Genomic DNA, 25,869 nt, shown 5'->3' on the forward strand with positions numbered 1-25,869 from the left:
TAAAGCTTGCTCAGCAAACAAAGGGCCATAACTCAATGATGGACAACACTGATGGGCAAAACAATGTTCCAACTCAAAAAGGTTGGGCTTATGTGCACTCAAGAGACCAATGGCAAAACGTGTGCCCTTTCCTTTAAATACCATTGCCAGCACAAGACCTGCGCTCTCTCCATACACTCACTACTCTCAACCTGGCTGTAACTTCTGCTCTCTATGGCATGGAGCCCACTGCCTAGGGTGTAACCGCAATAAAGTGATCACTTTTTACCTTGAAAGGCAACATGGTACTGGACTGGAAGACTTGTCTATATTGGAGTTAGGGTGCCATTAGTCCAAGCCTTGCTAAGGAATAGTAAATGCACGATCAAGAGAGACCATATGTAAAAGCAACACATTCAACTTGCTAAAGACAGGAGGTTGAGTGATCATGACTCTGGAGCAGACCTAACATTTCTAGCAACCAAAGACAGTGCTTGTAAAAACCTTGAACAAAAGACTACAATACTGTCTGCATCTAGTATGCACATCCAGTGAAAAAGAAGAAAGAGCTCCTGAATAAAGAAAGAATAGTATGCTGAAGTTCTTTTCATGCATACTGGAGAAACCCAACCAGGAAATGAACGAAGCATTGCCTACTCTAAACCAAACGTACAGTTATTTTGGTTCTAAGAACAATTAATTGTAATTTAGTAGTTAAGATAAACTCAGCTAATGAATTATGGCACTGGTATCACTGCAGCAGAAAAGTAATAATCTTTGTGAAGGATAAGTTTTTCGCTGTTATACATTTCTCTTCCTAAATCCAGTAGCAAGTTCAGTGCAGCATCTCACACACATACAAACTCTGTGTGTGGTGGGAAATAGTAAAAGAGTGAAAACTAGCTGTGAACAAATCAATACTACTTTTACGGGGCAGGCACCATAAATTTAATAACTAGCTAAAGAATTTATCTTGATCACATAAATTGAAAGATAATAATCCATAAGCTAACATCATTTTATGTTTTGTGCTGTTTGTTATTATCCTTTGTTGCCAAAGGAAACTTAATTAACTAACTGATTAACATCAGTCAATCAATCCTTTTTATATCATTTTCTACATCAAAGGGCACAAGTTTAGAGACTCTGAAAAAAACTAATTACACCATGTCTCTGACTGTAGAAAGAAAATGAATGTAAACACATGAAGAACATGTAAACAGAAGGCACTTCAGCCAGGAGCCAAATTGCCAAGAATTTGTGTGTGCATGTCACAACACAGCAATGCTACTTTCTGACCCACTGGAATCACAACAGGTCTACACTTACAGTGTCAACAAAAGTTATAGAAAAATTCCCAGGAAAAGTAACATACATGACGAATGTAACAGACATTGATCACTCAAAATATTCTATAATGTCTGACATATATAAAATCATAAATAACCAAAACAAAATTCTTAAATTTTATTTGAGTATCGTTAATGTGCATTCCTGATAGAAACGTCCAATAGCTGTTTTTTTTTAAATGTAATGCAAATGTATCAAAATAAGGAGCAGCTTCATTCATTCATTAGACAGTATTAGAAAACATCCAAAATACTGGAATTTATATACAGTAATCCCTCCTCCATCGCGGGGGTTGCGTTCCAGAGCCACCCGCAAAATAAGAAAATCCTCGAAGTAGAAACCATATGTTTATATGGTTATTTTTATATTGTCATGCTTGGGTCACAGATTTGCGCAAAAACACAGGAGGTTGTAGAGAGACAGGAACGTTATTCAAACACTGCAAACAAACATTTGTCTCTTTTTCAAAAGTTTAAACTGTGCTCCATGACAAGACAGAGATGACAGTTCCGTCTCACAATTAAAAGAATGCAGACATATCTTCCTTTTCAAAGGAGTGCGTGTCAGGAGCACAGAATGTCACATAGATAGAGAAAACAATCTCTGGCAAACAAATCAATAGGGCTGTTTGGCTTAAGTATGCGAAGCACCGCGGCACAAAGCTGTTGAAGGCGGCAGCTCACACCCCCTCCGTCAGGAGCAGACAAAGAGAGAGAGAGACAGAGATAGAGAGAGACAGAGTTTGTTTTTCAAGCAAAAATCAATACATGCCCTTCGAGCTTTTAAGTATGCAAAGCACCGTGCAGCTGCACAAAAGATAGCAACGTGAAGATAATCTTTCAGCATTTTTAGACGAGCGTCCGTATCGTCTAGGTGTGCGAATAGCCCCCCTGCTCAATCCCCCTACGTCAGGATCACAGAAAGTCAGCGCAAGAGAAAGAGAAAAGTAAGCTGGGTAGCTTCTCAGCCATCTGCCAATAGCGTCCCTTGTATGAAATCAACTGGACAAACCAACTGAGGAAGCATGTACCAGAAATTAAAAGACCCATTGTCCGCAGAAACCCGCGAAGCAGCGAAAAATCTGCGATATATATTTAAATATGCTTACATATAAAATCCGCGATGGAGTGAAGCTGCGAAAGGCGAAGCGCGATATAGCGAGGGATTACTGTAAATCACTAATCGAAGCAAATATGCAGATATGATGGAGAGAAGGAAGGTTGGTATATTGTGCGTGCAAAAGACTAAATGGAAGGGGAGTAAGGCCAGGTGGAGTGGAGGTGGATTCAAATTGTTTTATCATGGTGTGGATGGGAGGAGAAATGGGATAGGAGTTATTCTGAAGGGACAGTATGTCAAGAGTGTTTTGGAGGTGAAAAGAGTGTCAGGCAGAGTAATGATTATGAAGCTGGAAATTGGAGGTGTGATGATGAATGTTGTTAGTGCATATACACCGCAAGTTGGGTGTGAAGTGGGTGAGAAAGAATATTTTTGGAGTGAGGTGGATGAAATGATGAACAGTGTACCCAAGGGACAGAAAGTGGTGATTGGAGCGGATTTCAATGGGCATGTTGGCGAAGGGAACAGTGGAGACGAAGAGGTGATGGGTAAGTGTGGTGTCAAGGAGAAGAATGAAGAAGGTCAGAGGATAGTGGATTTTGCCAAAAGGATGGACATGGCTGTGGTGAATACATATTTTAAGAAAAGGGAGGAACATAGGGTTATGTACAAGAGTGGAGGAAGATGCACACAGGTAGATTACATCATATGCAGAACAGTTGATCTGAAGACTGCAAAGTGGTGGCAGGGGAAAGTGTAGTTAAGCAGCATAGAATGGTGTTCTGTAGGATGATGTTGGAGATCAAGAAGAGGAAGAGAGTGAGGGCAGACCCAAAGATCAAATGGTGGAAGTTGAAAAAGGAAGACTGAAAGGTTGAGTTTAGGGAGGAGGTGAGACAGGCACTGGGTGGCAGTGAAGAGTTACCAGACAGCTGGGAAACTACAGCAGATGTAGTAAGGATGACAGCAAGAAGGGTGCTTGGCGTGACATCTGGAAAGAGGAAGGAGGAAAAGGAAACCTGGTGGTGGAATGAGGAAATACAGGAGAGTATACAAAGAAAAAGGATGGCAAAGAAGAAGTGGGATAGTCAGAAAGAGATGCAGAAAATAGACAAGAGTACAAGGAGATAAGGCACAAGGTGAAGAGAGAGGTGGCGTAGGCAAAAGAAAAGGCGTATGATGAGTTGTATGAGAGGTTGGACACTAAGGAGGGAGAACAGGACCTGTACCAATTGGCTAGACAGAGAGACCGAGCTGGGAGAGATGTGCAGCAGGTTAGGGTGATAAAGGATAAAGATGGAAACGTACTCACAAGCGAGGAGAGTGTGTTGAGCAGATGGAAAGAGTACTTTGAGAGGCTGATGAATGAAGAGAACGAGAGAGAAAAGAGGTTGGGTGATGTGGAGATAGTGAATTAGGAAGTGCAACGGATTAGCAAGGAGGAAGTAAGGACAGCTATGAAGAGGATGAAAAATGGAAAGGCCGTTGGTCCAGATGACATACCTATGGAAGCATGGAGGTGTTTAGGAGAGATGGCAGTTTTGTTTTTAACCAGATTGTTTAATGAAATCTTAGAAAGTGCCAGGATGCCTGAGGAGTGGAGAAGAAGTGTACTGGTGCTGATATTTAAGAATAAGGGGGATGTGCAGGACTGCAGTAACTACAGGGGGATAAAATTGATCAGCAACAGCATGAAGTTATGGGAAAGAGTAGTGGAAGCTAGGTTAAGAAGTGAGGTGATGATTAGTGAGCAGCAGTATGGTTTCATGCCAAGAAAGAGCACCACAGATATAATGTTTGCTCTGAAGATGTTGATGGAGAAGTTTAGAGAAGGCCAGAAGGATTTGCATTGCGTCTTTGTGGACCTGGAGAAAGCATATGACAGGGTGCCTTGAGAGGAGCTGTGGTATTGTATGAGGAAGTTGGGGGTGGCAGAGAAGTACGTAAGAGTTGTATAGGATATGTACGAGGGAAGTGTGACAGTGGTGAGGTCTGCGGTATGAGCGATAGATGCATTCAACGTGGAGGTGGGATTACATCAGGGATTGGCTCTGAGCCCTTTCTTATTTGCAATGGTGATGGACAGGTTGACAGATGAGATTAGACAGGAGTCCCCATTGGCTATGATGTTTGCTGATGACATTGTGATCTGTAGCAATTGTAGGGAGTAGGTTGAGGAGACCCTGGAGAGGTGAAGATATTGATTGGATGAGTTTAAATACTTGGGATCAACAGTACAGATTAATGGGGATTGTGGAAGAGAGGTGAAAAAGAGAGTGCAGGCAGGGTGGAAAGAGTAGAGAAGAGTGTCAGGAGTAATTTGTAACAGACGGGTATCAGCAAGAGTGAAAGGGAAGGTCTATAGGATGGCAGTGAGACCAGCTATGGTATACGGGTTGGAGACGATGGCACTGACCAGAAAGCCGGAGACAGAGCTGGAGGTAGCAGAGTTAAAGATGCTAAGATTTACACTGGGTGTGACGAGGATGGATAGGATTAGAAATGAGTACATTAGAGGGTCAGCTCAAGTTGGACGGTTGGGAGACAAAGTCAGAGAGGCGAGATTGCGTTGGTTTGGACATGTGCAGAGGAGAGATGCTGAGTATATTGGGAGAAGGATGCTAAGGATAGACCTGCTAGGGAAAAGGAAAAGAGGAAGGCCTAAGCGAAGGTTTATGGATGTGGTGAGAGAGGACATGCAGGTGCTGGGTGTAACAGAACAAGATGGAAAGGACAGAAAGATATGGAAGAAGATGATCCGCTGTGGCAACCCCTAACGGGAGCAGCCAAAAGAAGAAGAAGAAGAACTAATCAAAGCTAATAAAAAGTACACAATAATCTTTTACAGATATTCAGCACTATTAATATTTATGAGTCTTATCTACCCTTTACCATTTATGTTACAACAAAGAGAAGTACAAAGTACAGACAATGAAAAAGTAAATATGAACGGAAAATTATCAATGCTATGAACAAGAGTCACTTAGAGAAGTATGGACAAACATTAAATAAAATAACAAAACATACCACTTTGAGATGAAAAATGAAATAAGTATTGGTGTTATTTTCATTACAGAGACTTTCAATGCTCAAGGGCTCATTTCACCAATTTGTCATAAGTCATCCCTTGAATCTAAATCATTTTAAGTGGCTTCCATTCTGCACAATTTACAGGTGAAACATTATAAGTACATTTAACAAACCCGTTTTACTTGTAAAAATAGCACTCTCTAATGACACCTTTGTTGTAAATAATATATTGTACAAACCAACAAACAAAACCAAAAAAAAATTGACAAATGCAACATTAGAACTAAGTTAAAAGAAGTGCCTCGTTTATTTCTAAAATGAAACAATGGTACAGATTGCAAAGATAGAAAGGAAACAGAAAATGACTGAGTCTATTAAAATATTGGTGGAACATTAATTTCATTTACATTACAAAACTGGTTGCTGATAAAATGTATTCAAATAAAAACTACCTTCATATTCTTTTATTAGATGTTAAACAAACAGAAATATAATGATAACACTTGTGATACCTGTCAAAATATGCCTTTTTAAAAAAAACTAAATAATACTTTATACTGCAAAGTATTTCTCAGAACAATGGCTAATTAGTTTTAAGAAACAGCATTTATTGATACTGTGCATTACATCTTCAGCTGGGTATTTTTATATGAATTACTGTCTCAAAACAGACCACTCCTGTATTATACAGTCCTACTATATGCCTTCTGCTTACTTATTTATTGTTATCAGCATAGGACAAGAAACAGGACCATGAGACAACCTGAGATAGAAGCAGAGTACTTGAGCACATTTTCAGAAAATCATACACAATCTTAAGTAATTTGGCTACTGAATTGTTCTCACACATTATGAACACATACTAAGTCTGGTCAAGTCAGGAAACATTTTAGGTAGCTTCGGCCAACGTTGGTTTTTTATTTTTTTTTTAAAGCATTAGTGCTCTAATGCTCTAGTGGCAATTTTCTAGAAGATCAATGCATTGCAATAAATGAACACTTTTGCATGTACATAACTGTACACTTTGCTCAAGGGTGGATGCACATCAGATTATGCAGTACACACATCTTTTCTAATTTGGTCACATTAATGGCTAAAAGCAAATGCATTATAAATATCTGTTGTTTTTTTCTCAATACCTTGATCGGTGTGATGGGCTATTAAATTTTTAAATTTCTACTAAATGGCTAGGGTAGTACCTTGGTCATACCTCAGTAATGGAAAAAGTGCCAGTTTTCCATTCAGCACGGAAGTGTACATCTCTGAACCTAATGCTGAGTTATAAGTCATTCAAAACAATTTTGTGTTCTTAACAAGCACTGGCAAACATTTAAAATTAATGTACCAAAATGTTTTAAATGGGGTTGTCTTGTTATGGATCACACCATGTGGTTAAACAAATCAGTGCTTTCTAGGATCTGACCTTCTGTCGACAAATACAGAAAGAATGGTGGAAAAAACATATGAATCAGAAACAATGAATGTTCAAAGAAATGTTAAGTATACTCAAAACAGGACTGCATTTGCACATGTGTGGAAGCTTGCACATCAAACTCTTAAAGAAATAATGAGACTAATTTGCTTTAAAATGTATGGCTAGTGCTAGTGTTGCAGGGCTTTTTCATGATTTAGCTGCAGCTGCATTGGATCCCTTCAACTGCAGAATTTCTATTGTGGCAAGCGGCTGGGGGTGGCATTCAGCTAGGATGCCCAGAAGGACCGGAGGAGGTATTATGCCTCCTTCAAACCACGAGGGGGCGACCGCCCTGGTGGCTTTGGGGACCACGGGAACTGAGCTTGGAAGCTCAACCCTATAGGGGCCCGTGGTCACTGCCAGGGGGCGCCCCAATGCCTGGAGAGCCCTGGTCCTCAGCACTTCTGCCACACCCAGAAGTGCTGGGGGGAAGACGATCAGGGACACCCGGAGTGCTTCCGGGTGCGCAGTTGGTACTTCCGCCACACTGTGGAGTGCTGGCGGAGGTTAATCGGGAGGCACCTGGAGCACGTCCGGGTGATTATAAAAGGGGCCACCTCCCTCCATTTGTTGGATTGAGTCAGGAGCGGAGAAGGATGGAGCTCGGGAGGAGAGGAAAGGAGGCTGTCTGAAGAGAGAGAGGCATCATTGTGAGAGGTCTGAACTTTGGGGGAGTTTTGGGGTTGTGTGGCACTTTATTGTTAAATTATGTATAAAACGTGTGTTGGTGTTTGAACCATCAGTGTTCGCCTGTCTGTGTCCGGGCAAGCCTCCACACTATGTACATCTAAACTAAAACTTTATGCTTTGAGACATATTTTTTGACTATACACAGTACTGCATTTGAAAATGTTTCTCTTATATAGAGAAGAAATTCTATGTAATAGCTGTGTATTTTTGTAGTCCTCAAGTGTGAATGTAGTTAAGATGCCTCAAATCATAAAAGTAATGTTTTCATTGAAAGAGCCGCTTAAATAAGTATGAACTGGGACTGTAACAGGCAAGTGGTGCACATTACGTAAAGTCCACTCTTTGAAAACTAACAGTACACCCGTCTGTATTTGGTAGTACTTTACTACTTGAGATGGTGTTACTGAGTACTAATTCCAAAAATCTTCTCTTGTGTAATGGACACCAAGAGGTTACTAAAATAAATGCAGTTAGTTGAGTTATTGACAATTATTTATATAAAAAAGACTGATGATAGGAAAGAAAATAAGCCAACAGTAAACACCTGCCTACAGCTACAAGAATTAAATAGTCTACTCAATTATACAATTCTCATATTCTCCTTCTCCCTACTACTGATCTAGGAAGCTCAGGAAGATCATGTGACAAGAAGGGGAATTCATCCTTTGCAAGTAGAATACATTTATCTTAATTATTCAACAGTTCTCAAGTAACATACAGAAAACCAACATTTAAACAAGTTTATAATTATATGGCTATTTAACACACTATATAAATTTTAAAATAAGTTTTTTTTTATATAAAGCCTTCTAGTTTTTCCGAGCTCTGCTAGTACAAAGGATACACTGAGCTTCAGCCTGAAAGATGGTCTCATCAGGCTGGTTGACATGTTGCATGGCGATGGCATGTGGAAACTCATTTAACATTCTCTGCTGGAAGGCCTCTAGTCTTTCATAGTCATGTCCCCGGCAGACAAATTCCTTGTTCTGAACAGAATGAAAAAAGAACAGAGTTTAAGAGATGGTCTCATCCATGTAATCTGTCACTTGCACATTATTAAGTAGAGAGGCTGCCTAAGAGGTGCCTAATGTGACAGTTGCCACCTAGCTACTAAACAAGAAAAAATTGACTTTTTAATATGCTGTATTAGAATTGTCTTCATGCAGTGCATTGTACTGTGATTGAAGGCTCTGTGTTAACCCTCCAAAGTTAAGCATAAATGCTAAGAAGGCAAAAATGGAGGGAAATTGGCATAATGACACAGTACAGAGGACACATCAAGTAAACTGATTTGTGTTTACAATTTATTACAATGAAGTTTTACATTTTAATACATTCAGCCTGCTACACGTTAGTTGGAATTTCACTGAACTCTATACGTGTGAAAATACTACCACTACTGCTATAAACAAGGGTACTATATAAATCAAAAAGAAAAATAACAATAAAAAGTAACCTTTCTGTGCCTTCCTGTACATAAGCTACCCTTCTCCAATCTGGCATCTCTTCCTTCTGCCAGTGTTGCCCTTACCCGAACTGAACCTCTGACTAAGTCTGGAATCACTTCCAAAATCATGGCTGAGTGTATAAAGTCACAGTAGAACCAAAAAAAAAAAGGCATCCAGAAGCCCCTGATGGTACTGCACTCATGATGTTTCTGTAGCCCTCAAATAGAAAGGTTTCAAACGCAGCTTCCAAATGACCTCCTTAAAAACAACAACATGTGTCCCCTCTCGTTCCAGACAAAGGTGATGCATAACCTACTGCAACAGGTCGCACATCTGAGTTGGGGCTAAGTGTTGCCCTCTATAGGACTGGAGGTATTATGACATCCCTTCAAAGCTCCACAGCCTCTCTCAGTCTCTGTATGGTGACAGTTAGATACAGCTGCATTTTACACTCATAGTAAACACTACAATTACCTTTTAACCTTCCCGATCATCTATTAGATTACTAATGTTTACACTTCTCTACGAGTGCCTTTCTTCCAGCTCTTGAATTTTGACATGCATGGCTACTACAAGTGTATGTTCTCCAATTTTTAATAAAGCCATGGCAGGCCCTCTCCTTATCCAGTTCATTTTTTCATGCCTAGCCACCCTGTGACCAAAGGCCAACTCATCATGCTAGCTACAGATTTACAATGCTTTCTCAATGAACTTCTGATTTCTGTCAGTTAATTAAATGTTACAGCTATGGAAACGTTAAATGGCAATTAATAATTGATGGTCATAATCTTCTTTACAGCTGAAAGCTCATATATGGAAAGATGCAAACCTACATAATATTAACACAACACAAGCCTCTGCAAAGTCTTTTTATTTTAAATTTCAGATACCCGCAAGAAGAAAGGAAACTTTTTCCCATAAAATCCAACTCTGAAAAACTCGGGCTCCAGACGCTGTTGATCCATTATTTTGTCATACAGTGAAGCTTCCATCATCTAATGAAAATGAAACAGAAAAATGAAAAGAAACTAATTAAACATATTAGTAATGTAATGTATGTGTATGTTTATATACATATATTATATACACATACACATATAACACAGTTGCAGTTGCAAAGTGGTCAATTAAATTAGATCAAATCTCCATTCTTTTACAAACATGCTTCTTTATCTGATACTCTATATTTTACGGCCTCAATACAACTAAAATATTCAAATGTAAGCTATTCTTTTTAAATTAATAAAAATCAAAATCAAATTGCTTTTCTCACACTGCCCTTTGTTTTTGTAATTTAAAATTGCATTACCCTCATTTTACTAAGATTTCTGTAGTCATAATACGTCTCGTATTGATCAGCCAACTCTCTGCAAAGGATTATTCCATTTTCCCAACACTGTGAACATCAAAAAGACAGATACATACATTTAATTATAGCAGAAGTTTCATGAATTTATTACATAATTCATGTATCCTAGGATAGTTCTGCTTTGTTAGAACAAAAAAAAAATCATTATTTTTGACATTGAGATACTTAAGCCTGCAATGTTCCTCATTTTTGATAAGTTCTGTTTATTACAATAGCTTTTATTTAATCAAGGCAAAAAAGCAAAAACAGCAACACTTTATAATAACTTTAATTAATAAAGTATTAACAAGCATGCATTCATGTTCATTCAAATACTGTAGTTATAAATGTCATTAAATGATAATTCATACATTAGCTAATGTATTATGTATTATAATGGAGCATTTTGCAGGCTATTTCTTGACATTTCAAGACATTACAAATAAGGATTAAATGCACCAGTTTCTTTGTTCTAATTGCCTAGGGATTAGCTTGTTCATTTTTAAACCAACATATGCTGTACCTTTTTTGATAAAAGTTTCTTTTACCTATTTCCACCAAAGTAATAGTAATTTTTAGACTAGTAAAATTTGATCTAATATCGCCTGACAAATACTAATTATTATTAAGTAATAATAATTTGCATATCCTATTCATGCATGCATGTGTTTGTGTATCAGTATAAATGTTAAATATTTTTAGGAAAAATAAAAAAATTGAAAAAATATTTAAGATTGAGGCAAAGCTGTAAAATACCATTGCGAAAAAATAATTTGTTAATACCACAGTAGCATCATGTTTTATCATAAATCTGTTATTAACGCAATAATCATGACGTTTTGATTCAAACTGAGTTGTTCTTGCCATTAATTTCTGTTAAAAGGATAAAACTAAAGTATTCAACAAAAAACTCTTTACATCACATTGCTTTCTTTAGCAGGGTGCTGACCTGGTCAAGTTGAAGCCCAGTGCCCATTAATGTATCAATTATTCATTTACACACTTTATAATGCATGAATAGTTGCAACTTTAGATTAGGTACTGCAAAAACCTCAACAACTAATGAATAAATGGTTTATAAACATATGCAACCTGTATAATGCATTAAGAGTTTCAACTTAGATTGGGTAATGCAAAAACATTTACAATTAATGAATAAATGATTTAAAAACAAGTGTGAAAGCCAAAAAAAATTCTTGTAGTAGAGAAGACCACAACATGAAATAACCAGTTTTACAGACTGTACAACTCATGAACAACACACTCACTAATATTTAAAGATATTTGTCGCTAATCAGCTAGACATTAGTGAATGCAGTCTTAACCTTAATAATGTGCTAAGAAATGGTAAAAAAATGCCTTACTAACCATTTGTTAAATAATTTATAAATGTTTACAAGTACATTACCTAATGTATGAATTATCATTTAATGACATGTAAAACTATTTGAATGAACATGAACTCATGATCTTTTAAACATTACATAATGCTTGTTAATGATTTATTAATGAAAGTTATTATAAAGTGTTACCGGGAAAACTGTTTGACCTTCAACATGAGTAGTTTTTGCTCAGCAAATTATATAAAATGGTTGGCAGAGAATTCTACATTTCAGCAGTTTGAAAATGTGCTGCCTCAAGACCAAACTCGAGCATCACTCCTGTATTATAAGCTAATGTTCTGTACAATGAATGGTTTAGTGTTGACTTTGAACCGTTTTCCAAGAGAGAAATATACAGACTGTTTGCTGTTCCTACCTGTTACACTTTGCCTCACTATATACAGATGCAAATATTTAATTTGCTGCTTAATGGGAATAAAATATGACTCACCTTCCCTCTGTCAAAATTCTGAATAATTGTAAGATGCAGATACTCCTTACGCTGCCACTCTGTTTGCATTGGGTAATTCAAAAATTCTCTTAGTGGCCTTTCAGACCACTCTAAAAGTTCATCATACAGTAAGAGAGTATATGCAGCCTCTGAAAACAATTAGAGCACTCAATAAGAAATCAAAGTCCAGAAGCCTCAGTTTGTATTAACAACATTATTTTAGATAACTAGAACATGGTACTCAACAAGGATGCCCCTTATCACCTTTGCTCTTTGCAAGCACCATTGAACCTTTGGCTATATACTTTTGAAAAGCATCAGAGACAATGAGGATTTTCAGGGACTTGAACAAAAGATATCACTATATATAAATGATATATTACTGTATATATTAGACCCACAAAATTATGTGCCTGCAGTCCTAACAGCATTTTCAGATTTCCAAAGACATCTGGACTTGAAACCAATTTGAATAAAAGCATGCTTTTTTCCAGTCAATTCTCTAGCATGTAATATCGGACTGGATACCTTTCCATTTATCTTAGCAGATCAGTTTAAATATTTAGGGTTAAATTTTACAAGTAAATATAACAAATTATATACATTAACAAAGCATTTTTTAAAAAATAGACTCAATCATAACTTTATTTATTTGGAATTCAAAACATCCATATCCAAAGGGCTCTACAACTCTACAACGACCTAACTCTCAATTGTATTACTGGGTAGCAAATAAACAAGCAATAAAGACATGGACATTGACAAAAACTGATGAATATCCACAAGCCTGGTCTGCAATAAAAATAAAATCTTGCAGTACTTCTTTATATTTCCTGCTCTGTGCCCCAGTTAATACAAACTACCGTCATTACACTAAAAATCCAATCACCCTTCATTCTCTTAGAATATGGAACCAATATAGGAAGCATGTGCTGACTGACACATCTGCAAAGCAAAGACGCTGATAAATTGGTGGGAAAGGAATTTAAGGTGGCCCAGCATTGCGACTTTTTTCATTGGCTTCAGGGATTCTAGTGTTAAGACAAAAAAGCTTTATTTATTGCACCTCTATATAACAACCACATTTTTCCACCCTCTCAAACATATACACTATTGAATGTCTGGAAGATGTCCAGGATTAAAACACTTAGAGACTTGTACATAGATAATGTCTTTGCATCTTACAAACAATTACTTGTTAAATAAAACTTCTCATCAACACAATTCCTCCACTACTTTCATGCTAGAGACTCTGCTAAACGGAATCTGCCCAATTTTCCTCACCTTCCACCTTGTTCTATTCCAGAAGAATTATTGATCAGTCTTGAAGATTAAGATAACATCTCTACAATTTATAAAAATATTCTAAAGTCTCTTCCTTTCCAAGACCCCAGAGTACACTGGGGAAAGGACCTGTCATATATATTTCAGAAAAGGAATGGAGTGGAAGAGAATACATTTGAGCTCTATATGTACAGCATAGTCGTGGCCAAAAGTTTGGAGAATGACACAAGTATTGGTTTTCACAAAATTTGGTGCTTCAGTGGTTTTAGATCTTTTCGTCAGATGTTTCTATGGTATACTGAAGTATAATTGCAAACATTTCATACGTTTCAAAGGATTTTATTGACAATTACATTAAGTTTATGTGCAGAGTCAATATTTGCAGTGCTGGCTCTTCGTTTTCAAGACCTCTGCAATTTGCCCTAGGTTGCTGTCAATCAACTTCTGGGCCAAATCCTGACTGATGGCTGCCCATTTTTGCAAAATCAATGCTTGGAGAATTTGTGGGTTTTTCTTTGTCCAGCCGGCCTCTTGAGGATTGACCACAAGTTCTCAATGGGATTAAGGTCTGGGGAGTTTCCTGGCCATGGACCCAAAATTTCGATATTTTGTTCCCTGAGCCACTTAGTTATCACTTTTGCCTTATGGTGCTCCATCATGCTGGAAAAGGCATTGTTCATCACCAAACTGTTCTTGGATGGTTGGGAGAAATTGCTCTCGGAGAATGTTTTGGTACCATTCTTTATTCATGGCTCAGGATTGGGGCAACACCAGTGCAGAGCTTGCTCAGGAATGGTAGCAGGCAGGTGTGAGTGCATCTGCACTCACAGTGAGGCGAAAACTTTTGGAGGATGGACTGGTGTCAAGAAGGGCAGCAAAGAAGCCACTGCTCTCTAAGAAAAACATCAGGGACAGACTGATATTCTGCAAAAGGTACAGGGATTGGACTGCTGAGGACTGGGGTAAAGTCATTTTCTTTGATGAATCCCCTTTCCGATTGTTTGGGTCATCTGGAAAAAAGATTGTCCCGAGAAGAAAAGGTGAGCACTACTATCAGTCCTGTGTCTTGTCAATAGTAAAGCATCCTGAGATTATTCATGTGTGAGGCTGCTTCTCAGCCAAGAGAGTGGGCTCACTCACAATTTTGCCTAAGAACACAGCCATGAATAAAAATGGTCTGAATCCTTCCTGACTCCAGTGTATTGTATTTTTGAAATGAAACAGTAATGATTTTTCACTGTGGTTTACCAATTATATATACTTTTCAGTGGATTGGAACTGTCTTTGGAGAAAAGCAGAAAAGAGGAAAAAAATGAATATTGGCATACTGTTAAGCTGTTGTCTACATTTTTCAGGCAACAGTATACTAAAAATACAATGTTTTTACTTCTTTTAAACATCGCTAGTTTAATTCAAAGGCTTGAGAATATTTACGTTTTTGCTGTTTTCTTTGTTATTTGTATGAGACATTAAATGAATAAGGTGGTAGTCAAAACTAGTTCCTTGCAAGTGGCAAGAGACAAACACCAATCGCTCCACTTTTTGCAACCTACTATTTCCGTTACAGGCTCACTGGGTAATGGAAACTACCCAGGAAGCACTGGGTGCAAAAGCTATAAATATACACTACTTGGAACACCAGTCTGTCGAAAGTCACTCATCCCATTCCAATGGCTGTTCACACCTTCATAGTCCTCTGTTATTGTAGTTTTTGAGATGTGGAAGGAAGGTGAAAAACCCAAAATAAACCCACAGGATCAAAAGAGTACTGAGAGATGTTCAAACTGCCCAGGCTAGTCAATAACACTAAAGATTATGACAATGTGTCAAAATATGGCAAGTAAAATGATGACTTGTTAAGTCTTTAAGGTTTTCCCATTGGGTTCATATTTGGTCAGATATCATCCTGTAAGTAATTTTTAGGGATGCATATCAGTAAGGGAAGCTGCATCTCCATTGCTTAATACCATCATGTAATGCCATATAACTGACAATTTGCCTTTTTCATTCCAAATTTAACTACTGCACTCCGGGGCACCATGATATCATCAGAATGCACATACACAGGAGTACACTGTGCATTGTTAACACCCTATGACTAAATTGTTGCTGGAATATATTTTAATTCCTCTCTTACCACAGACTGACATGTGGGTAGAGAAAACCAATTATTCTCTATAGACAGAAATAGAGACACTTGCGTTTCTAAACCTACAGTCCTGATGTTCTGTTCATCTATAATACTGTTGCCGCTACTGGTCAATACAATATTAAAAAAGTATTTTCTAATCATATTTCATTAGGGCTACCATAGTTAATGTAGTTAACTTAAAAAAATAATAATTAATCTATTATTAAGTGAATTCAAAGAATGTGCTACTATGATAAGAATACAAACAATTTAGCACAATAAGTGAGCACTGAAGCATTATAAAGTTAGTATATGAACTACTTAAGATTTAACAAATATAACCTTTCAGGTGTTTTTTCCCTGATCATACAAAGCTTTATATTTTTTTGGATTTTTTTTGTCAAAGTATAGCCTGATTTTTTCAAATATGCCTTACTTCAAAATATCTCCCAGAATGGTAAAATATAGGTATGCAAAGCCAAGGACGAACAAAGTGTCACAGAGAAAGGCACACTGGGACCATACAGAAATAAAGACGCTGTCTTAACATTAATGGGAAAGTGACAACTGTGGGTGGAAATTTTAGGCTTATGTCAGTAAAGATCTCAAGAACGCCATCCTTAAAAAAATAAAAGACTTTCTGTTATGCTCAGCAAGATATGTGCATATAATTTTAAAGAAACTGAGACATCAAATTAAACAGTATAAGAACTATAGATATATGAATAACAAACACATAAACTAAGAAAAGCTAATAAACAAAAATCTACCAAAATGTACAAAAACTGCACTATGGCAGGAGACATTTCTCAGAATCATAATTCACAGTAAACATGGTCTTTTAAAGCAGTGGCAGTCATGTTTCTTAACTGTAAGCCTTACACAACAAAGAATATATATATATATATATATATATATATATATATATATATATATATATATATATATATATATATATATATATATATGTACAGTATATGTAAGTGAGTGCAGTGCCATCTACTGGTGACTGTTTATCTACTAACTTGCTGTGGTAATGAAAGCTTTATTTTTGTATTGCTGTCACCAGCATAGGTCAAAAATAAATAAATGATAAATGATAAAATCTCTTCAACTTTTACTAGTCACGACATTTTTTGCCCTATCTATAGCTCTACTGATTTTTGTAGTGATAAACATGGCTTTTGCATGGTTGCAAATGTGGACACTTCAATATATTACAATCATATTAGGCTCAACTTGACAAAGCCAAGCTCTCTGGAGAAACTGTCACAAAGTATCTGGCTTGTTCTGAGCACAGGCAGATGCAGCTCTTCTTCTGGGGTTTTCTTCTGAATGACGACATCATAGCCAGGTAACTGGCAAAATCTGATTAAGTTTTGTGGTTTCTTCTACATGGTCATTTCTCCCTAGGTCTATACAGATGAATTTTTCAATGTCAATATTAAAATCTCATCAGACTAGTTTTCCCTGTGTTTATTTGTTTATTAAGTTTGTCTACCACACAAGCCTCAACTGTTATAACAGTCTACAGCTATTTAATCAGTGAATATTGACTTTTGTAGTTTCTTCCAGGTTTTCATTTTAAAGACATTACAATACATTTTAAATGACCTCGAAATGACCAGTGATCATATAAACTGTTTTATGTTCTTTGTGATACACACTCTGTGAAAATAGGTAGTCCTGCGAGTTCCTGCAGTCTGATAAACATGACTGCAGAAGGCCACCTAATAAAGATGATTGCACATTAAGTTCTACTCATTCTTTGCCTTATATTGGGACTTCTCAGTGGACAGTTTGAGAATACATAAATGATCTTGTTCATTATGTTAAACCTTTTGCACTCAGAAAAGCTTCAGGTATTCAGTTTTAAACAGTTTAACAAATTTGACTTTTAGGAGAATCAATGATAGGACAACTCATCTGTATAGTTGTAAAGTACTGAAACTGCCAATGTGGCACTTTGCTAGTTTTGAAGTAACCATATTTAAAGTTTATCATTTTAAGTTGGACAGATGGCAAAAATAAGCAAGGATGTGGACTAACACAGATTTTGAAAAAGTGTATACATGTTGTTTTTATTTGGAGCTTATTTGCAACTATATGAAATGTTTAATCTTGAACTCCAAGTGGAGTGGAGTTACTCACTTGGTGCTCAGAGTGTGTTCTGCTTATGTGTAATTGTAATGATATGATAGACCATAACATAACATCCTCAAAAAATGGTTAAACATTTTTCCACCAAAGGAAAAAAAAAAAAATCAAAAAACAAAGCCAAACGCTAACATTGTTCAAAGAAATTGTTTTGTAAGAAATGGTGCCTTTCAAATTTTTTGTTGTGGAAAGATACATGATCAATGCACAAATAAAATAAAAAAAAAATTACCTGTGTAGTTTTGTGCTTTTAAATGTAGATCATACAATTTATGTATATAACGTATATACATTTCTTCCTTGTTGAGCTCTGTTTTGTAGAAATTCTGCAAACATAATGTTAGTCGGTCAACACTAATATACCAAATGAATAGATTTTTTTTTAATCTGAAATAATAAAGGAATTTATGAAACATGAAGAATTCAATCCCTATCTAATAATAAAATTCAATTCTATATAAACTGTTACTAACTGCTAAATCAGTGGTATGAACCTTTTTGCTAAGATGTTTTCCTGATGGAAGCCACCAAGGTTAAATAAATAATGCATTGTAAAGACCTCATGTATTTCATCTAAGGACACACCAGCTGACATTTGTTTACCTAAGACATACTGTAATAAAAAAAAGTAATGCAGTCTCAAAATCTCAAAGATATTTCCTTGGCCTTTAAAAATTAAGATGATCATTTGAGTCCTTCTATCTACCCTCCATGAAGGCAAAAAATATGGTTGAATTAATAGAAAAGAAATCCTATAGTAGATTGCTTGAAAAGGAAAAAAAATACTCTCAGATTTTCAAGATCTATCACAGAGTAATATAAAATAATATACAATAGTATGTAATATGTAATATAAAAAGGCAGCCTGTTAAACACTTGACAACAGCCATCCATAAATTTTGATTTTTTCTTGAAGCATTCTACTTCATTTTAACTTTACATGCACAAAACACTGTCCTTCTGTTTTAAAATAAACTACAAGACAGTTATTTTCACCTTTTAATGCATCTAAGCTTTATAAAATAAAACTGAAGAAGAGTGTAGCAGGTTTATAAAGGAGATGGCCACCTGCATGCCTGGAAGGTAGGTAAGTAGATATGTAGTACCTAAAGCTCCCTTTATAAAATTCAGTCCTAGTAATAATAACTTCAGCTATGCAGAAAACCACAGCATCCAGTAGGTGGTGCACTTGCACTAGAACGGGTCTCGTTTGTATTTCTGCTTCTGTCTTTTTGATAATGCTTATTTCAACAGTTATATAAAGTCTCAGTTGTGACACATAGATATATCTTTTTTTTAATTTGCTACTATTAATCATGAAAGACTAAATTAAAAATACACATTAAGTTTCTGTTTTTCTGCCACTTGTTTGTGTTTGGATCCACACACAAAGATTACGGTCCAGTACATAGCTTAAATCACAGAAATCTTCTCTCTGTTCTCTTTTAGGCCCAAGTATGAGAATTTATGTGACATATGGATTGTAATCCAAAAAAATTGATTTTATTTCTTGTAAGACTAAGACAGTAACCAGCATATCCAGTCAAAAAAACCCACTATAATATTAAGTAAGCACCTAAATCCACTTTTTCTTTATTTAGTGTAATACAAATTTTAAAAAAAACATTGCTAATTATATTATAAAAATGAATGTACCTTTAACATAATGAAAATAATAATAACAAACAAAAATTTCTCTACTTTAAATAATCATAAATGTTTATATGTGAACTGAACTATATAAAAAAAGAGAAGTAAAGATGGAAACCATTTATACTCACCAGGAGGCTAACTGTGCATCCAATCTTTTTCCCATCAACCTCTCCAACTTTCATGCAGTCTCTAATGATTAAAAAAGTCCACAGGAATGCATTTATCTTTGCATTAACATCAAAGCAGACTATTTTCTGTTTCATTTCAATTGAGCTTTACTAGCACAAAAGCCTGAGATAGCTCTAAAACTCTACATACTCTGATCAGCCACAGGCCCTTTAGAGCAATGGAAGGAAAAAAAAATGCAGCCAGCTAATTTTAAGAAGTCCTCATCTTTTCTAAATGGCCTTATTTATCCTGTGAACTAATCATAAATCCCCATGGTATCTTAGCTGAGAGCCCACCTAAAGAATTGTTAACTGGAAGGTTGATGGTATGGCAATTCCCTAAGAATGCCACATACTAGCAAGCAATCTCCACCTATGGCAAATTAAGCTTTGCTGAATGTAAATGAGGACAAGCATCTCATGCTGCCTTTCCAGCCTTCAAATGCAGCTTACAGCTTGCGGGGTCTAAATGCCACCACCAGAAGATACTGTAATTATTTGCCTAGCTGAGTTTGTAAACCCACCCTTGACCCCAAAGGAGACTTCTGTGATTGCCTTGAAGGAAACCCCAGGGACTGATTAAAGACCTATCATTCACAGTGTTAGAAAACACTGAGTATGGCATTAAGACATAAGTTGAGGCATGAGACAAGGCATCATGCTTTGAGAAATGCATGTGGACAACCCTGGCCCAACAGGGAAACTAGAACATGCTTTGTATGTATGTTTAGCATAGCTATTTTGATATTTTGCATTCTCCATTTGAAACTGTCATCCCTTGATATCTCTCTATTATAAAAAAAATCATGGGAGAGAGACGAGGGAGACAAGACGTGATCTTCTCAGAAGACACTTTGACATCGCGCGAGACAGTGAGAGAAAAGGACAGCTGTTGTACAGACTTTTAAATGATTGACGCACAGCACGACAAGCAGAACATGCAGCTCGCCAGCAGCAGCATGCCAGCAGATGATCTGACTGCATCTTCTTAGCGTGTGTTCTGCCCCCACCCCTTCACAACGCGAGCGGCAGAGACGTGAAGTGGCAAAAGGACAGCTACTATACAGGCTGATCGACATGCAGCACAACAAGCAGAACATGCAGCTTGCCAGCAGCAGCAGCAAGACAGCAGCTGTTCTGACCGTATCTCCTTAGTGTGTGTTCTGAATTTAAAGACACCCCGAAAATCAAAGTGAAAAAATGGTTGCGGCAGGCTAGTCCATTTTGCTGAAATTTCAACTCCAAATCGTACTCAGTAGTTTGTACAGCCCCCACGTATTTGTATGTATGCCTGACAAGACGACAGATTTCCTCCCAGATTTGGACCAGGGCATCACTGAGCTCCTGGACAGTCTGAGGTGCAACCTGGCGGCATCAGATGGACTGAAACATAATGTCCCAGAGGTGTTCTATTGGATTTAGATCAGGCGAGCGTGGGGGCCAATCAATGGTATCAATTCCTTCATCCTCCAAGAACTACCTGCATGCTCTCGCCACATGAGGTCAGGCATTGTCGTACACCAGGAGGAACCCAGGACCCACTGCACCAGCATAGGGTCTGACAAAGGGTCCAAGCATTTCATCCCGATACCTAATGGCAGTCAAGGTGCCGTTGTCTAGTCTGTAGAGGTCTGTGCGTCCCTCCATGGATATGCCTCCCCAGACCATCACTGACCCACCACCAAACCAGTCATGCTTATCGATGTTACACGTTCTCCATGGCTTCTCCAGACCCTTTCATGTCTGTCACATGTGCTCAGGGCAAACCTGCTCTCATCTGTGAAAAGCACAGGGTGCCAGTGGTGGACCTGCCAATTCTGGTATTCTAGGGCAAATGCCAATCGAGCTCCACGGTGCTGGGCAGTGAGCACAGGGCCCACTAGAGGACGTCGGACCCTCAGGCCACCCTCATGAAGTCTGTTTCTGATTGTTTGGTCCGAGACATTCACACCAGCGGCCTGCTGGAGGTAATTTTATAGGGCTCTGGCAGTGCTCATCCTGTTCCTCCTTGCACAAAGGAGCAGATAGTGGTCCTGCTGATGGGTTAAGGACCTTCTACAGCCCTGTCCAGCTCTCCTAGAGCAACTGCCTGTCTCCTGGAATTTCGTCCATGACCTAGAGACTGTGCTGGGTGACCCAGCAAACCTTCTGGAAATAGCACATATTGATGTGCCATCCTGGAGAAGCTGGACTACCTGTGCAACGTCTGTAGGGTTCAGGTATCGCCTCATGCTACCAGTAGTGATACTGACCGTAGCAAAATGTAAAACTAGTGAAAAAACAGATGAGGAGGGAAAAATGTCAGTGGCCTCCACCTGTTAAACCATTCCTGTTTTGGGGGTCGTCTCATTGTTGCCCCTCTAGTGCACTGGTTTTTAATTTCATTAACACCAAAGCAGCTGAAACTGATTAACAGCCCCCTCTGCTACTTAACTGACCACATCAATACCCCAGACGTTTCACTGACTTGATGCTATACTCTGATTAAAAAGTGTTCCTTTAATTGTTTTGAGCAGTATATATTTATTATTATGTAACTATCTAATTTTATGTTAAATAGTATATGTTGTTTATTTCCTTTAGCCATTCATTAAACATATTCATAATCAAGTATGTTATGCTAAATAAATAGCTATTACTCATTTAACATCAATGAAAGAAACACATCTGTAAAGTTATAATTAAAATAATAAATTAAAAACATTCAAACCATGTTTTAACAGGCCATGTTTTGTTAATTTGAGATATCCTGATCCCATAAATGTGAAAACAGAGTTACTGCCTGAAGAGGGCACTCTTACCATCCAAAAGTCAATTTTACCTATAATCCAGCAGTCTTTCCATCAGCCGGGTTACAGTAGCTATTAATGAAATACCACTCTCCCTCCAGGTTTCTCTTTCAATTTTCTTGAGCAGACTGAAAAAGAAGAGAAGTTAAAAAAAAAATCAACATTTGTTATTAGTGATTGCCATGACAACCACTTCAACTTCACCTTGACACTGAAATATCCCAGTTAGAACAATCTGTACCACTCTGACAAGCAACATTGATCTCAAATCACATCTTACCTAGGATATGGGCCAAACAGTGGTATTCTATTCCAGGAAGCATTGATAAAACAAATATATTTCAGATTATCTTTGCTATACAGTAGTAAATAATTAAGAAATTTCAGTCATTTGACAAGAAACAAAGTAATTGGAAAAGATAGCATTTACATATAACATGAACAAAACATGGTTGGACCGTATTCAATTTCTCAAATGTCTTCAGTAATTAGACAAAACATGCATTCTTTGTCTGAGCATCATTAGCACAATTAAACATGCACAAGCATCAAACAAGAAATGACCTAATTCACTGTTTTGGGAAAACTAAGCTCCTTAAAGCATGCTTCATGCATTTATTGGAATTTTTTATATAAGGGAAGAATGAGTGGCTTCAAAAAAAGAAAAAACAAAAAACTGTGACACTAAAAAGCATGCATTTACAGGAAGAAATGAGCTCATTTATTGTGAAACACATTCAGCCAGATATAAATTATTTAAAAATAAGCAACAGAAATATTTATTATGATAAAAGTATACAGGATTTATATCTTAATTAACTACATTGATGACAGGTAATTAACTGATGCATACTGTCCATAATAGTGAATGACAAAGTGTGTACAAATGCATAATGTAGTGTGGGCCTCAAAGGAAGCCATTCATCCTATTTCTTGTTTTTCCAGCATCAGTACTGCTGTATTTACTTATACACCACTTGTGTGGCCTAGTGGCAAGGGGATTTGACTAGAATCTTCATGTCAACAGGTAAATCTCCCACTACTCACTGTTTGATCCCTAATTCTGAATGTCTAACTGTGAATCGTTTTGAAAAATGTTACTGTTACAGGGATTGGTTGGCTTAGTGGAAGCTAAAAATTATTGCACAATAAAAAAGAACTTATATTCACAAAATACAGAACATTTCACTGTAATATATATATATATATATATATATATATACACGAGGGACGTTCAAAAAGTTTCCGCACTTTTATATTTTCATTGGAAACGGTGAAGGCGGGAGTAGCCATTCGGTATTAAGAAGTTGGTACGACGCTGGGAAGGTGACTATAGAGTTAAAAAAAATCCTTCATTTATATATATTAGTGGCCACCAGATGGTGCTCCAACTGCCCAAACCCTCATACAGATGCAAAGACAGATGCAAACACAAGTTTTGAAACACAGCACACGTTTATTATAGTGGGGAAGTGCTTTTCCCTTGCTTCCCACAGCAGCATAGTTCAATGAGCAGCACACAACACTAATACACAGTCCTTCTTTGTTCCCTTTCTCTTCTTCATTCCACCTCCAACCCTCCCCTGGCAAGCTTCGTCCTCTTCTACCCGACTCTGGCTCCCTGAATGAAGTGAGGCAGCTCTTTTCATGCTACTCCTGGGAGTGTTCCAGGTTGCTCAATAGCCTGATCTTGAATCACTTCCAGGTGTGGTGAAATCCCAATGTAACAGGGCTCTGCAACCTCCACAACTCTCCCTGGGGGCATTCACAGAACCCAACAGGGCTGCAGTGAACTCCCATGAAACCCTACAGGAATCTGAGATGCTCCTGCATGTCAGCTCCCCCAATCTTTCCAATATATTGGCCTCCCAGCTGAGAAAGGGCCATGGCCATCTGTCACTATATATATATTATATATATATATTATATATATATATATATATATATATATATATATATATATATATATATATATATATATATATATATATATATATACACAGTATATATATGGAAGAGAGGGTCTGTGATACGGTTTGCATATTTGCAGCTGGAGATCCACAAAGGCAGAAAAAATGAATCACGTATCATAAAGTAGTTTTTATTCCTGAGCTTTCAATCCCTGGAGGGTGGAGGGGGTGGGGGCTAAGTCAGTGTGATGGGGGGGTATTGGGTGTACAGTTTATTTATTATGAACATGTTCTTCTTAAGTTTGCATATGCTGGATTTATGTCCAAGTGTCTGTTGATGGGGTTCTCATTTGATAGCCAAGATTCAGCCAGCTCTCTGCCACTTTTAGCAGAATAGCACACAAACCCACAAACAATCTGCGCACGGTCCTCTTTAATGCTAAAAACAAGAAATCGATAGTAGAAACACGAAACACAGTTTATAGCATTCCATGCAGTTCTTGCTCAGCAGTATACATAGGCCAAACTTCAAAAAGAATTGCAACACGTATACAGGAACATCGCAACGCCATCAGAAGAAAGGACTCGCTATCATTGATCTACACGCATACTAAATCAACAGGACATACATTTAACTGGGACAATGTACAAGTAAAATTTAAGGCCAGTACTAAAAGTGCCAGAGAGCTGGCTGAATCTTGGCTATCAAATGAGAACGCCATCAACAGACACTTGGACATAAATCTAGCATATGCAAACTTAAGAAGAACATGTTCATAATAAATAAACTGTACACCCAATACCCCCCCCCCCCCCCCCCCATCACACTGACTTAGCCACCTCCACGTAATGTTTTGCTATATATTGCCTTTGATTCTTGTAAGTCTAAGCATTATCCTCTGATGAAGATCCCTGGCAGGGGGTACGTGATTCATTTTTTCTCCGTTTGTGGATCTCCAGCTGCAAATATATATATATATATATATATGTATATATACTGTATATATAGATAGATAGATAGATAGATAGATAGATAGATAGATAGATAGATAGATAGATAGATAGATAGATAGATAGATTTGAGTACAGTGACCATTAAGATACCTTTAATATCATGATCAAAAACAAAATGCAATAATGACAAATAAAATTAACTGGTTTTGGAAAACTCAGCACTCACATTTGAATAAAAAATCAACTATAAATGGGTTTGGAATGCTAATAGAAAAACAGAACTGAAGCAAGCTTTGGTCCCAAATCGGAAATCTTGCTGTCTCACAGTCCGTTATAGTTACTAGGAATGCTACTTACATGCTGTTGAACAGTTCCCGGTAGGTTTCATCTCCTTTCCCCTCTGACATCAAGCTGTCCAATTTGTCTATTAATTTGGCTTCCACCTAATTAAATGAACATTGAGTCACTACATTCACTTTTAAAGGTTATCTGTCATTTACTTGATCAATATGTCAAGTTCTGATTTGTATAAGAGTCTTCCCAAAACTTTACACAGAATTTACAAGATACTGTACTTTTGTCACTTTTTAATCTAATTTCTACACAGTTAACT

The 25,869-nt window shown here is 37.3% G+C and overlaps 1 protein-coding gene across 1 annotated transcript in view; it reads right to left on the reverse strand.

Moving 5' to 3' along the window:
- The window catches only part of LOC114658995 (dedicator of cytokinesis protein 4), a 432,716-nt gene that overhangs the window by 53,758 nt on the left and 353,089 nt on the right, over positions 1-25,869 (reverse strand). The window contains 9 exon segments of the mRNA XM_051928746.1: positions 8,427-8,568; positions 9,921-10,025; positions 10,340-10,426; positions 12,212-12,360; positions 18,016-18,109; positions 19,565-19,625; positions 22,425-22,520; positions 22,673-22,699; positions 25,614-25,699. Of these exon segments, the coding sequence (XP_051784706.1) occupies positions 8,427-8,568; positions 9,921-10,025; positions 10,340-10,426; positions 12,212-12,360; positions 18,016-18,109; positions 19,565-19,625; positions 22,425-22,520; positions 22,673-22,699; positions 25,614-25,699 (847 nt within the window).

The sequence above is a fragment of the Erpetoichthys calabaricus genome, chromosome 1 (assembly GCF_900747795.2).
Source record: "Erpetoichthys calabaricus chromosome 1, fErpCal1.3, whole genome shotgun sequence".
Taxonomy (NCBI): Eukaryota; Metazoa; Chordata; class Cladistia; order Polypteriformes; family Polypteridae; genus Erpetoichthys; species Erpetoichthys calabaricus.